Source organism: Melanostigma gelatinosum, assembly GCF_949748355.1.
Source record: "Melanostigma gelatinosum genome assembly, chromosome: 4".
In the NCBI taxonomy this organism is placed as follows: domain Eukaryota; kingdom Metazoa; phylum Chordata; class Actinopteri; order Perciformes; family Zoarcidae; genus Melanostigma; species Melanostigma gelatinosum.
In genome coordinates, this window is record NC_136637.1 from 30355314 (window position 1) to 30369999 (window position 14686).

Genomic DNA, 14686 nt, shown 5'->3' on the forward strand with positions numbered 1-14686 from the left:
GAAGAAAGCCTGCACCACATCTTCCCCGAATAATGCAAAAGTATTTAAAGTGTATCAATCTGTAAAAGTTTGTGTTTATGTTGTATCATTATTATTATTTCTGCATTGGCTTGATTCTTTGTTGTGGTCTGTGGATCGAGGTTGACAGGAGTGTAACTACATTTACTCAAGTACTCTACTTACGGTAAGTACAATTTACATATATATATATATACTGAAGGTACTTATAAATGTACTTTTTACTCCCTTTTTACTTTCTTTTCAGATTCAGTTAATACAAAATAATAATGAACTCATAAATGATGTATTATTATAGATTAAACTAAAAGCAGAATATAAAGTAGTAAAAATTGAGCTCCTTTATCAGCTGCAACATAAAAGCAACACATTCATCAATAATTACAATACAATAAAGTATTTTATTCTGAAATAGTACTTTTACTTTTGCTACTATAAGTATATTTGTATGCCAATGTTTTACTACTGAGTCCTTCTGCCACCACCACTGGGGGTTAGCGCCAGTTGACGAATCGAGCGCACCCTGGTCGTAGGGAAGCCGGCGGGGTTTAGGACCCTGCGGGAGGCGCGGTACAATAGAGCCGTTGTGCCGTGGTGGACCGACTTGCTGCCCAGGAGATCCCCTCTGTAGTCGGATACAAACCTCCAGATTTTCACCCCCGCAGCTACAACCAACCAGAGCCTCGGATATAGTTTTCTACAGGTACATGTTGGACGCGGTGTCCGGGCGGATATGTGGCTGGAATAAAGCGGACAGCAGTGGAGGTAAAAACGGGGGGAGGAATGTGAAACAATATGCGCGTGTGTTAGGAGAGAGATAGAGAGAGAGGCAGGAAATACCCCGGATGAGGCCTTCTTTCTCTCTCTCTCTGCTGCGTTCATGCTCGCGACCGTTAGCTTTGCGCGCGCTCGTGTCCGTCAAATGATCGTTACTACTCTGACTAACGGACCCGGTCGAGCTGTGTGGTAGTTTCGTCTTAATGGATCTAGGAAGTGACATCTTTGTGTGGTGGTGGCGCCCACGTTTGATTCCTCCACAGGCTGCAGTGCAGCCCGCTAGAGGCCCGGATGTTAGCTTGTGTGTGTGCGTGTGATTGAGAGGAAGTTAGCTTCACATTTGAAGCTTCCGATTTGGCAGTTAAGGCCTATAAAATAAATGCCTTATTTTGTTAAGGCCTGTAAAAAACATTTTTATCATGGAAACCACATTGAACCGGGTTTCTTACCAAAACCATTATACATAATCTGATCAAGGCTGGACTAGATTAGAGAGAAGCCAGAGCCTCTTTGAAACCCAGTTTAAGATTTATGAAAGCCTTATTTTGTTTGTGAAAATGTAAATAAAATAGAGATGTTACTGCTTTGTTTGCACCTAGACCCCATTGAACAGTAATGCATTAAGTTAAATGTAAATAAAATAGAGATGTTACTGCTTTGTTTGCACCTAGATCCCATTGAACAGCAATGAATGAAGTTAACTTTCCGCTATATTGTCGAATCAGAAGCTAACTTCAGTGTGTGTGTTTGGCTCCAACACGGCTCTTTGATGAAGGCGGACACTGTTTACTCTGTTATGTTTCTGACCGCAGTACTTACGGATATTAGTACATTAAATACAATATATGAAGAAATACATGTAAACAAGGCGGACATTGTTTTCCTGTTACCCAGAAACCTCTAGTCAGTGTGATGTCATATCCGTCCTCATTCACAGCCTGGAGTCACCTTTAGTTTATACCAGTAATAATACATATATTAGTTTATACCAGTAATAATACATATATTAGTTTATACTAGTAATAATACATATATTAGTTTATACTAGTAATAATACATACATTAGTTTATACCAGTAATAATACATACATTAGTTTATACCAGTAATAATACATATATTAGTTTATACTAGTAATAATACATATATTAGTTTATACTAGTAATAATACATACATTAGTTTATACCAGTAATAATACATACATTAGTTTATACCAGTAATAATACATATATTAGTTTATACTAGTAATAATACATACATTAGTTTATACCAGTAATAATACATATATTAGTTTATACTAGTAATAATACATATATTAGTTTATACCAGTAATAATACATATATTAGTTTATACCAGTAATAATACATACATTAGTTTATACCAGTAATAATACATACATTAGTTTATACCAGTAATAATACATATATTAGTTTATACCAGTAATAATACATACATTAGTTTATACCAGTAATAATACATATATTAGTTTATACTAGTAATAATACATATATTAGTTTATACCAGTAATAATACATACATTAGTTTATACCAGTAATAATACATATATTAGTTTATGCCAGTAATAATACATATATTAGTTTATGCTAGTAATAATACATATATTAGTTTATGCCAGTAATAATACATACATTAGTTTATACTAGTAATAATACATACATTAGTTTATACTAGTAATAATACATATATTAGTTTATACTAGTAATAATACATATATTAGTTTATACCAGTAATAATACATATATTAGTTTATACCAGTAATAATACATATATTAGTTTATACCAGTAATAATACATATATTAGTTTATACTAGTAATAATACATATATTAGTTTATACCAGTAATAATACATATATTAGTTTATACTAGTAATAATACATATATTAGTTTATACTAGTAATAATACATATATTAGTTTATACCAGTAATAATACATATATTAGTTTATACTAGTAATAATATATATATTAGTTTATACCAGTAATAATACATATATTAGTTTATACCAGTAATAATACATATATTAGTTTATACTAGTAATAATACATATATTAGTTTATACCAGTAATAATACATATATTAGTTTATACTAGTAATAATACATATATTAGTTTATGCCAGTAATAATACATACATTAGTTTATACTAGTAATAATACATACATTAGTTTATACTAGTAATAATACATATATTAGTTTATACTAGTAATAATACATATATTAGTTTATACTAGTAATAATACATACATTAGTTTATACTAGTAATAATACATACATTAGTTTATACTAGTAATAATACATATATTAGTTTATACTAGTAATAATACATATATTAGTTTATACTAGTAATAATACATATATTAGTTTATACTAGTAATAATACATACATTAGTTTATACTAGTAATAATACATACATTAGTTTATACTAGTAATAATACATACATTAGTTTATACTAGTAATAATACATACATTAGTTTATACTAGTAATAATACATATATTAGTTTATACTAGTAATAATACATATATTAGTTTATACCAGTAATAATACATACATTAGTTTATACTAGTAATAATACATACATTAGTTTATACTAGTAATAATACATATATTAGTTTATACTAGTAATAATACATATATTAGTTTATACTAGTAATAATACATATATTAGTTTATACTAGTAATAATACATATATTAGTTTATACTAGTAATAATACATATATTAGTTTATACTAGTAATAATACATATATTAGTTTATACTAGTAATAATACATATATTAGTTTATACTAGTAATAATACATACATTAGTTTATACTAGTAATAATACATATATTAGTTTATACTAGTAATAATACATATATTAGTTTATACTAGTAATAATACATACATTAGTTTATACTAGTAATAATACATATATTAGTTTATACTAGTAATAATACATATATTAGTTTATACTAGTAATAATACATATATTAGTTTATACTAGTAATAATACATACATTAGTTTATACTAGTAATAATACATATATTAGTTTATACTAGTAATAATACATATATTAGTTTATACCAGTAATAATACATACATTAGTTTATACCAGTAATAATACATATATTAGTTTATACTAGTAATAATACATATATTAGTTTATACCAGTAATAATACATACATTAGTTTATACTAGTAATAATACATACATTAGTTTATACTAGTAATAATACATATATTAGTTTATACTAGTAATAATACATACATTAGTTTATACTAGTAATAATACATACATTAGTTTATACTAGTAATAATACATATATTAGTTTATACTAGTAATAATACATATATTAGTTTATACCAGTAATAATACATACATTAGTTTATACCAGTAATAATACATACATTAGTTTATACTAGTAATAATACATACATTAGTTTATACTAGTAATAATACATACATTAGTTTATACTAGTAATAATACATATATTAGTTTATACTAGTAATAATACATACATTAGTTTATACTAGTAATAATACATACATTAGTTTATACTAGTAATAATACATACATTAGTTTATACTAGTAATAATACATATATTAGTTTATACTAGTAATAATACATACATTAGTTTATACCAGTAATAATACATATATTAGTTTATACTAGTAATCATACATATATTAGTTTATACCAGTAATAATACATATATTAGTTTATACTAGTAATCATACATATATTAGTTTATACTAGTAATAATACATATATTAGTTTATACCAGTAATAATACATATATTAGTTTATACTAGTAATCATACATATATTAGTTTATACTAGTAATAATACATATATTAGTTTATACCAGTAATAATACATATATTAGTTTATACTAGTAATCATACATATATTACTAGTATAAATATTTACTGGTATAATATATATATAAATATATTCGTTCATACTTGTATTAATATATCTGTAATATGTGTATATTTCTGATGTGATTAATACACACAGGGCAGCTACTGGTTGTGTGTTTGGATGTGTTGGTCTCTCAGCCTGTATGAAAGATGTTTCATGGTTGAACACAGTTTTTGTTGAAGTAGCGGCTGATGTCTCCTCCTCTTCCTCAGGATGTTACAGGATGAAACGTCTCAGGTCGTCGAGCAGCAGCGACAGTTCAGACAATGAGAGTGAGTCAACGTGAGCGTGAATCTTCTTCTTCTCTGCTGCTCTGTTATTCACACGTGTCATTCTTTCATCAGGTCCCTCCACCTCCTTCTGCTCCTCCAACAAGTATGGAGGCGGCAAACCTGGAGCTCCGGCCTCCAACCAGAAGAAACCGGCTGAAGTAAGTTCCCGTCCTCTGCTGTCGCAGCTGAGCTCTGTTCACAGGTCAGGTCGGGTGTCTCACTCTGCTGCTGTCTCACCCCTCAGGTGTTCAGAAAAGACCTGATCAGCGCCATGAAGCTGCCCGACTCCCACCACGTGTCCCCGGAGGACTACTACCTGCTGGCGGACGCCTGGAAGCAGGAGTGGGAGAAGGGGGTCCAGGTGCTGGCGAGTCCAGACACCATCCCAGAGCCGTCGGTCAGGTAACGCTGTCCGGCTGTCAGAGCGACGGGGTTAACTGAGTCAGAAGTCTGTTTCACTCCGGACAACAGACCCACTGACACGAGTCCTTCGTCTTCAGCGATGAAGACTACAATCACCACTCAGTGTTCATGACTCAGCAGTGATGGAAACATGGCGCATGAACAATGTGAACATAGAATCAATCATTTTTGGACAATTGTTATAACTTATTAACTTAAAAAACATGCGATTAACAATCTCTCCTTTGAACCATCGGAACCGTCAACAGCCACCGACTGTGCTTTGGTCCAAACTCAACCTGACTTCACAGAGTTGGACGTGAAAGAAACGTTCTCTGCTCTCCATTGGTGCATGACGTCACCATCTGAACTAGAGCATTAGAGAAGCCAGAGACTCTATGAAAGGGTTATCCTGCTGGTTCGGTCAGTGTTTCATGAAACATATAATCCCATCATGCCGGTGCTAAGATGTGTCTTGTGTGTTCAGAGTCATGCAGGAGAAGCCCACAGAGGTCCTCTACACCCACCAGAGGAAGCACATCCAGTGCTCCAGCCGCGAGTCCACGGAGCCGGGTTACGTGGACATCAAGGATCTGGCCGAGGCCATGTGTCGCTACGACCTGGACGACGCGGACCTCCACTGGCTGCAGGCGCTCAACAGGGAGCTGGAGCGCATGGGTGAGGAGAAGCCGCTCGCTGCTACTCTGTCGTTTATGATCCATGAGACAGATGTGTTGTTACTGCACGACTCCTCCCTCCGTAAGAAGACAGCAGCATCAGCTGAAGTTTATTTTTAAATACATACATCTCATTGATGGAACGTTCCTCCTGTATTGTCAGCTGAGTCGTCTGCAGACGGCTTCATGTCTGAAGCTCCGTCTGGTGATAATCATCTGTGGATGTTGGCTGCATGGCACCACGTCTTCTTCCTCCAGCTGTGTGTCTTATCACTCACATTAATGCTTTTATATCACCTGTTTGAATATGACCTCCTGGTGTTTTATGGCTTTATTTTTCATCATATTTGGCCTCGCTTAATTACCTCGCCGTTATTTTAGTTTTTTCGTGAAATGTTACTTATCTTTCACATGTACCTCCATGTTCACATACATGTTCACATACATGTTCACATACATGCATATCCATAAACACACTAATGTCACGGGGTCATTCCTCAGAAGGTCCAGCATCGCGCTGCGAGTACGTTGCAGGACTGACGGTGTGCGTCTGTCCTCTAGGGGAGGAGCCTGTGGACGAGCTGACGATGGAGCGAGCGATGGAGGCTCTGGAGAGCCAGTGTCACGACAACATGAAGCACGCCATCGAGACGGTGGAGGGCCTCGGCATCGAGTACGACGAGGACGTCATCTGTGACGTGTGCCGCTCGCCCGACAGCGAGGAGGGAAACGACATGGTGTTCTGTGACAAGTGCAACATCTGTGTGCACCAGGTAACTCTCATTTCAGAGAACTCGTAACACAAAGACACCGTCTTCATGTGAGTCATGAACCGGTGAGCTTTCGTGCTGATATCTATTCTTTCAGTCTTTTATTCTACTGTAGCGTCTCTTCTTAATTGTTGCTTTTGTTTTCATGATCTCATGTGTGAATCATGTGTATTCTTGTGCCGTTGATATGAAGCATCCTTCAGTAAACGCTCCGTGTCCTCCTCTCAGGCCTGCTATGGAATCGTCAAAGTGCCCGTAGGGAACTGGCTGTGCAGGACGTGCGTCCTCGGCATCGACCCTCAGTGTCTCCTCTGTCCTCAGAAGGGAGGAGCCATGAAGGCTACGAGAGCCGGGACCAAGTGGGCTCATGTGAGCTGTGCTCTGTGGATCCCAGAGGTACGCACGCACGCACGCACGCACACACACACACACACACACTCAGGGAGCATTGAATGACCTCACCCTGCCGTCCCTTCCTAGGTGAGCATCGCTTGTCCCGAGAGGATGGAGCCCATCACCAAAGTGTCCCACATCCCGCCCAGCCGCTGGTCGCTCATCTGCAGTCTGTGTAAATGGAAGACCGGCGCTTGTATCCAGGTGAGTGCAGCTAGTTAGCTTAGCGTAGCTTAGCGTGAAGACGGGAAACAATGGGCGGTCTTGTTGTCACTGCACCCGGAGAAATAGTTCCTTTTCTAATTAATTCCTTTTAGTTTCAGGGGCATCCTAAAGCATCCCCTGCTTTATGGTCTGTTAGAGACCTGTCAATCACGTGTAGCCCCGCCCTAAAGCATCCCCTACTTTATGGTCTGTTAGAGACCTGTCAATCAGCGTGTAGCCCCGCCCTAAAGCATCCCCTACTTTATGGTCTGTTAGAGACCTGTCAATCACTGTGTAGCCCCGCCCTAAAGCATCCCCTACTTTATGGTCTGTTAGAGACCTGTCAATCAGCGTGTAGCCCCGCCCTAAAGCATCCCCTACTTTATGGTCTGTTAGAGACCTGTCAATCAGCGTGTAGCCCCGCCCTAAAGCATCCCCTGCTTTATGGTCTGTGTGACTCTAAATGGACCATCATGTACTAAATGAACATCATGCTGTATTGAAGAAGACTTGAAACTAGAGATTGAGACATAAACTCATGTTTACAATGTTTACTGAGGGAATAAATCAAGAGAGAAGTAGAGTCATTTTCTATAGACTTCTATACAACCAGAGGAGTCGCCCCCTGGTGGACACTAGAGAGAATGCAGCTTTAACACACGCAGGTTGTCTCCTGGAGACAAAATAATAACGAGACTCCGACAGTCCGGATTAAACAAACGAGATATCATTAAACATGAATGAATGAGCTGTGGAACAACTCGTGCAGTGAAATGTGTGAAAAGCTGCAGAAAGGTTGGGAGCTGATCATCGTAGAGCGTTGATCATTGATTGGTTTCTCTGAGGCGTCAGAATGTATTTTATATGAAAATAAAGTCATGATGAATGAGAGAGGAGACGCTTTTCATAAGCATCATTTTGTCCCCAGTGCTCGGTGAAGAACTGCACCACCCCCTTCCACGTGACGTGCGCCTTCGAGCACAGCCTGGAGATGAAGACCATCCTGGACGAAGGCGACGAGGTCAAGTTCAAGTCGTACTGCCTGAAGCACAGCCAGTCCAAGAAGGCCGGGGAGGCCGGTCTGAGCCCGGCTCGCTCCAAACCCGCCGGCGACGCCCAGAAGGTGGGCGGCGGCCAGCGGGCCCAGAGGCTGCAGGAGCTGGAGGAGGAGTTCTACACCCTGGTCCAGCAGGAGGACCTGTCCCGGGCCCTCGGGCTGCCGGCGCGCCTCCTGGACTTCATCTGTCAGTACTGGAAGCTGAAGAGGAGGGCCAACTTCAACCGGGCCCTGCTGCCCCCCAAAGAGGACGAGGAGAACCTGGTGCTGCAGCCGCAGGAGGACAGCATCCACACCCGCATGAGGATGTTCATGCACCTGAGACAGGACCTGGAGAGGGTGGGTGTGCTCCTACGGGACGGGGGTGTAACTGAGACTTTAGGCTGTTTATGAACTTTAACCTCAATACACGTCTTCATATGGATGAGTTCTGGAGCTCACATTATCTTCATGAGCTTAGTGTCGTATCATAGCTAATAAACGTCTCATTAATCTCACACAGAACACGGAAAACGATGAACTATTTCCTGTTTGTGAAGCCACTGAACGTCTTGAGCTGATCCTTCATGAGATCTGTTCATCAGCAGTAAAACTCTTTCAACGTTCAGGCGACGCACAAAACGATGTAAATGTCCAAACGTCCAGCCGACGCAGGATTTATGGCAGAAGAAATGCTGATGAGACAGTTTCCTAAAGCCTCGGGTGGCGTCTTCTAATTACTCGTTTAGAACAAAACCCCAAAACATTTGTTTATTATCATAAAAGAAAGACGCAGCAGAAAGATTATGATGAATAACAGTTCAACCGGTTGTCTCGGTTTGTAGAGACAGAGATGTTTTAACGAATCAACTGTTGGTTGATCTTCAGCATCGTGACCATGAAGTCTCACACGTGAATTTGTTTCTGCCGTTTCTCAGGTGAGGAACTTGTGTTACATGGTGAGCCGGCGGGAGAAGCTGAAGGTGCTGCAGAGCAAAGCTCACGAGCAGATGTTCAACCTGCACGTGAAGCTGCTGAACCAGGAGCCGTGTGCCGGTGAGCCGTCCGTCCGCCAGCGTTCTGTTGAGACCTTTGACTCGCAGCCGCGGTCCTGAACATGTGTCCTCGTCTCTCTTGTCTTCAGGTCTTCCCTCCTCTCCGGCGGAGAGCCTGCTGTTCCGTCCTCCTCCGAGGATCACTCTGAAGCTCAAGATGCCCAAACCCTCCGGCCTGGGAAACGGAACCCCCGGCTCCAAGTCCTCCGGTAACGGGCCGCTGTGCCCGGACAACAGCGGTAACGTGGAAGGTGAGGGTCTGGGTCAGGGGAAGCCTCAGCTGCACGGACGCGGTCGCCGAGAGGAGCGCTCCAACGGTCGCCTGTCCTCCTCCAGCGCCTCTCGCGGTCCGACCTCGCTGCCCGGAGGCAAACCGCTGGCCCTGCACGCCGCGCTGCACGCCGGCCACTCGTCCAACGGCAAACCGGACCAGGACCGCAAATCCAACGGACTCTCGGAGAAGTTCGTGGCGCAGAAGGACAGTTCCTGCCAGACGCCCGGCGACCAGGACGCCTCCAATCCGACGCTGGACAAGAGCAGGTTACGCAAGTCCGCCATGGAGCACTTCGGCAGGTCCTTCAAGGAGGCCACCATTAACCTGGTACGGACCACGGAGGACCTGCGGGCCTCTGACAAACTCTCCCGAAAGGGCTCCTCCGCCAAGGACAGACTGTGGGCCAAGCCCGAGCACAGAGCCAAGAGCGGCAGGTCGCACCAGGACAGCGACGGGTACTGTCCCGACCTGGAGCTCAGCGACTCGGAGCCGGAGTCCAAAGGGAGGCGGCAGCGGGTCGGCCCGCCTCAGCCGGACGCCGCCGGGAAGGGGGTCAGCCGAGGGAAACCACCGTCTCTGGGCTCCAGGCACGCCGTGCAGAGGTGACGGCCGTACGGCGGCTCCGTCCTTTTCCAAGTGCCAGACTCGTCAGGGACCAGACCAGGCCCCAGACCAGGACCCAGACCAGGCCCCAGACCAGGACCCAGACCAGGCCCCAGACCAGGCCCCAGACCAGGACCCAGTGGATGCTGCAGAGTCTGCATGAAGGGGTTTTTGCGGGACTCATGAAGAAGCTCTGTGTCGGAGAGGAACAGTCTTCTGAGATTATCATCGTTTGCCTTCTCATTGTGACTAGAATTACATTTTGTACTCTGCACAACTTTGTATTAACCCCGTCCCCCCCGTCCCCTGTCCCCCCCGTCCCCCGTCCCCTGTCCCCCCCGTCCCCCGTCCCCGACACTCGGTGGAAACCTCTGAACATTAGACGTTCACATCGGGATGTAAATAATGTTCAACACGCTCGACTTTATTGAGACTTCAAACATCAAATCAAAGCGACGACGTTTACATGCATCAAGTATTCAGTTTTTATTCTGACAGACAATATTCCCACTAATCTGTTTTCATGGTTCATGAAGACGAATGTTCCGTCTGCAGCCGTTCATGTTCACGTCTCCACGTCTCCACGTCTCATCCTCAGTGAATCTCACGGAGACGTCGTTACATCACAATATGTAAAAGTAGAACGTCAGCATTCACAATAACAGAATATGATGTTTACATTCTGAATATTCACAATGAAAGTGGAATATTAATGAGCATGTAAACGTAGTCGTGATGCAGCAGATTAGTAGTGAACTCCACTGCAGCTGTTTCTTGCACATCTGTCGTTTTGTTTTTATTTTATATATTTGTAAAGTAGTGATGTCATTTGTTTGGACAGGACGTCCTGTGAGTAGAACACGTTACGCTGTTAGCTTTCTGTTAGATGATGATGTCATTTCAAATCAAGAGTTCTCGTCTCACAATGACAAGAAATGTGTGAAACAGATGTGTCACATGACCGGCCTTCATCATCGTCACACGACCGGCCTTCATCATCGTCACACGACCGGCCTTCATCATCGTCACACGACCGGCCTTCATCATCGTCACACGACCGGCCTTCATCATCGTCACACGACCGGCCTTCATCATCGTCACACGACCGGCCTTCATCGTCGTCACACGACCGGCCTTCATCATCGTCACACGACCGGCCTTCATCATCGTCACACGACCGGCCTTCATCGTCGTCACACGACCGGCCTTCATCATCGTCACACGACCGGCCTTCATCATCGTCACACGACCGGCCTTCATCGTCGTCACACGACCGGCCTTCATCGTCGTCACACGACCGGCCTTCATCGTCGTCACACGACCGGCCTTCATCATCGTCACACGACCGGCCTTCATCATCGTCACACGACCGGCCTTCATCGTCGTCACACGACCGGCCTTCATCGTCGTCACACGACCGGCCTTCATCGTCGTCACACGACCGGCCTTCATCATCGTCACACGACCGGCCTTCATCATCGTCACACGACCGGCCTTCATCGTCGTCACACGACCGGCCTTCATCGTCGTCACACGACCGGCCTTCATCATCGTCACACGACCGGCCTTCATCATCGTCACACGACCGGCCTTCATCGTCGTCACACGACCGGCCTTCATCATCGTCACACGACCGGCCTTCATCATCGTCACACGACCGGCCTTCATCGTCGTCACACGACCGGCCTTCATCATCGTCTCTGTTTGTTTTGATAATAAACATCTGGTTCACTCGTTCTGTTTCTTTGTATCGACTCATTTTTACCACACAAACATTCATTCTTGATGTTCTCCAGACATGTCCACAGTGTGGCTTCTGCTGCCCGAAGACGTCGCAATATTCACACACGCTGATGTTACCGTAGTGTCATTGAGGTTCCATTGAGATATCGCTTCGCTCTTCTCTGCATTTTAGATTCGTACTCTTGGATTGAATCTTGTTTTCGTGATGGACAGTCCACAAACGTCTCCCATCATTTCTGCACATCTTTGTTTGAGATCCATAGCTTTGAAAATGACATTTCTGTATTTGTGATGGAAAGATGTGAACTTAACATGAAGCTCAGTCTGAGCTTCATGTTAAGATAGTTACTCTGTGGGGCTTTTATTTTGAAAGGGTGGGACTGGGTGGGTGAGACATATTCATAATGTTTGACACAAACAGGTTATTAAACGCTTCATCACAAGCATTCCAGTTAGAATTCACTCTGTGGGGCTTTTATTTTGAAATTCTTTTAAAATAATAAAATATGTATTAATATATATTTATTCATGTTAAATAAAATAAATGTTTTTTTATTTAATATATTACTGGTATATTATATATATATTTATGTTAAATAAATTAAAATATATATATGTAAAAGAGGGTTTTTTGCCATTTTGAGGGTTAATATAGTAAATAACACATTTTTTTAGTAAATGCAAGTACTTTTTTGAACACAGGCACATTTCTGAGGCCCCAAATCTATCAGCCCACCTCAAGGGCCCCAAACCACACGGTGTATTTATATGCACACTTTAAATAAGCGCAGTATTGATGCCAGAGTAATGCACAGAACTGCTGTGTTCAGTAGAAGACGGAATAAATAACGGAACAAGTCCAAAGACCAGGAAGTGACTCCTGAGGCGTCTCGTGGATCTTGAACTGAACTTTTCTCTCGAGCACAAATGAAACGCCGTCATCATTTACGGTTGTGTTGAATCTGTGGCTCACGTGCTGCCGGTGCACTTTAATCTAGTTTCCCTGTGGTTAGTGCTGCTTCCGGGTTTATCGACCCGCTGAAGAAGCTGAGGACGACCCGAACCACCAAATCATCACAAACGCACAGAAACAACAAACCAATGAGCTCCTGGAAGCCGAAGGGCAGCGTTCTCAAGCCTCTTCAGCTTCTATGTTCATATGACGACAACAGACGACGTCTTTGATCCGCTTATTGAACAGATATTTGTGTTAGATCGTGTTCATAAGCCTGCCTGTACACATTCACCCTCGTTCCACAGAATGGAGAACTCACTGTTCAACACCGATGTTGTGAACCAGCTCGTGACCCTTCAAAGCAAAGCGGCGCCCAATGGAAAGTAATGATGCAAACAGAAGGTAGCCTGTGCCGTGTTTGACCACTGGTGGCGCTATGGAGTAGTGTTTGTTTGTTTGGATCCTGAACAAACATGAACGGATGACGAGATGTGATTTGACGCAATATAAATAAATAAATTGTATTGATACATATTTTCTGGTTGTTGCTCTAACTGACAGTTGGCAGCAATAATGAACAAAGAAGAAGAAAATGGTTAGCGAGCAAACATGAATGTAAACCAGGAGGCAACCTCCGGTTCAGAGCTTCACGTGTTAAAGCTGCATCCTCTCTAGTGTCCACCAGGGGGCGACTCCTCTGGTTGTATAGAAGTCTATAGAAAATGACTCTACTTCTCTCTTGATTTATTACCTCAGTAAACATTGTAAACATGAGTTTATGTCTCAATCTCTAGTTTCAAGTCTTCTTCAATACAGCATGATGTTCATTTAGTACATTATGGTCCATTTAGAGTCACACAGACCATAAAGCAGTGGATGCTTTAGGGCGGGGCTACACGCTGATTGACAGGTCTCTACCAGAGACGTATACGGCGTCTCTACGTCACTCCTCCTCAGTCCATATATGGTCACTTCCTGTTCACTGGTTGCAAAAAAAACAAGATGGCGACGGCCAAAACGTTGAACTCAAAGCTTCAACACGTCCACAAACCAGTGGGTGACGTCTCGATGACTACGTCCACTTCTTATAGACAGTCTGTGGTTTCAGGTGATTATACAACAATGAACACATTGTTAACATAACATAGTTATTATATTCAGATCCCCCAACATGCTACACACCGGCCCTTTAAATCAGCATGAAACCAGCAACCCTTCGGTTTCACCACATTATGACACAAAGCATGCTGGATCGACTTGTTAGGGGCCCCGGGGGTGTTGAGGGCCCCTAGTTGGATCCACTGACATGACAATGTTAATTAGTGCAGCTTTAAGGTCTTGGGAATGCCCCCCCCCCCCTCCCGTGTACCATCCCACCTCTCACCCACTATATATATATATGTGTAAATATATATATGTACTACTATATAAGACCATGTTGTTGTATCTGTACTTTTCTTGCAAAAGTCAGGATTTTAAAAAATCTAATCTCAGCCTGTGTGAGTTTCCTGTTTTGAACGACTGAACTGCAAATTCATCAAAATCTCCCGGCAGTGACTCAGTAGCTTGAAATAG

The 14686-nt window shown here is 41.9% G+C and overlaps 1 protein-coding gene across 1 annotated transcript; it reads left to right on the forward strand.

The window, feature by feature from the left end:
* The first annotated feature begins 623 nt into the window (after positions 1-623).
* On the forward strand, positions 624-11532 carry jade3 (jade family PHD finger 3). The gene is made up of 11 exons (XM_079266940.1): positions 624-783; positions 4940-4999; positions 5072-5157; positions 5244-5401; positions 5889-6079; positions 6640-6851; positions 7077-7244; positions 7329-7445; positions 8374-8841; positions 9420-9537; positions 9626-11532. The coding sequence occupies exons 1-11, from the start codon at positions 726-728 to the stop codon at positions 10414-10416; spliced, it is 2427 nt and encodes an 808-aa protein (XP_079123066.1). The 5' UTR covers positions 624-725; the 3' UTR covers positions 10417-11532.
* Positions 11533-14686: the final 3154 nt, after the last annotated feature.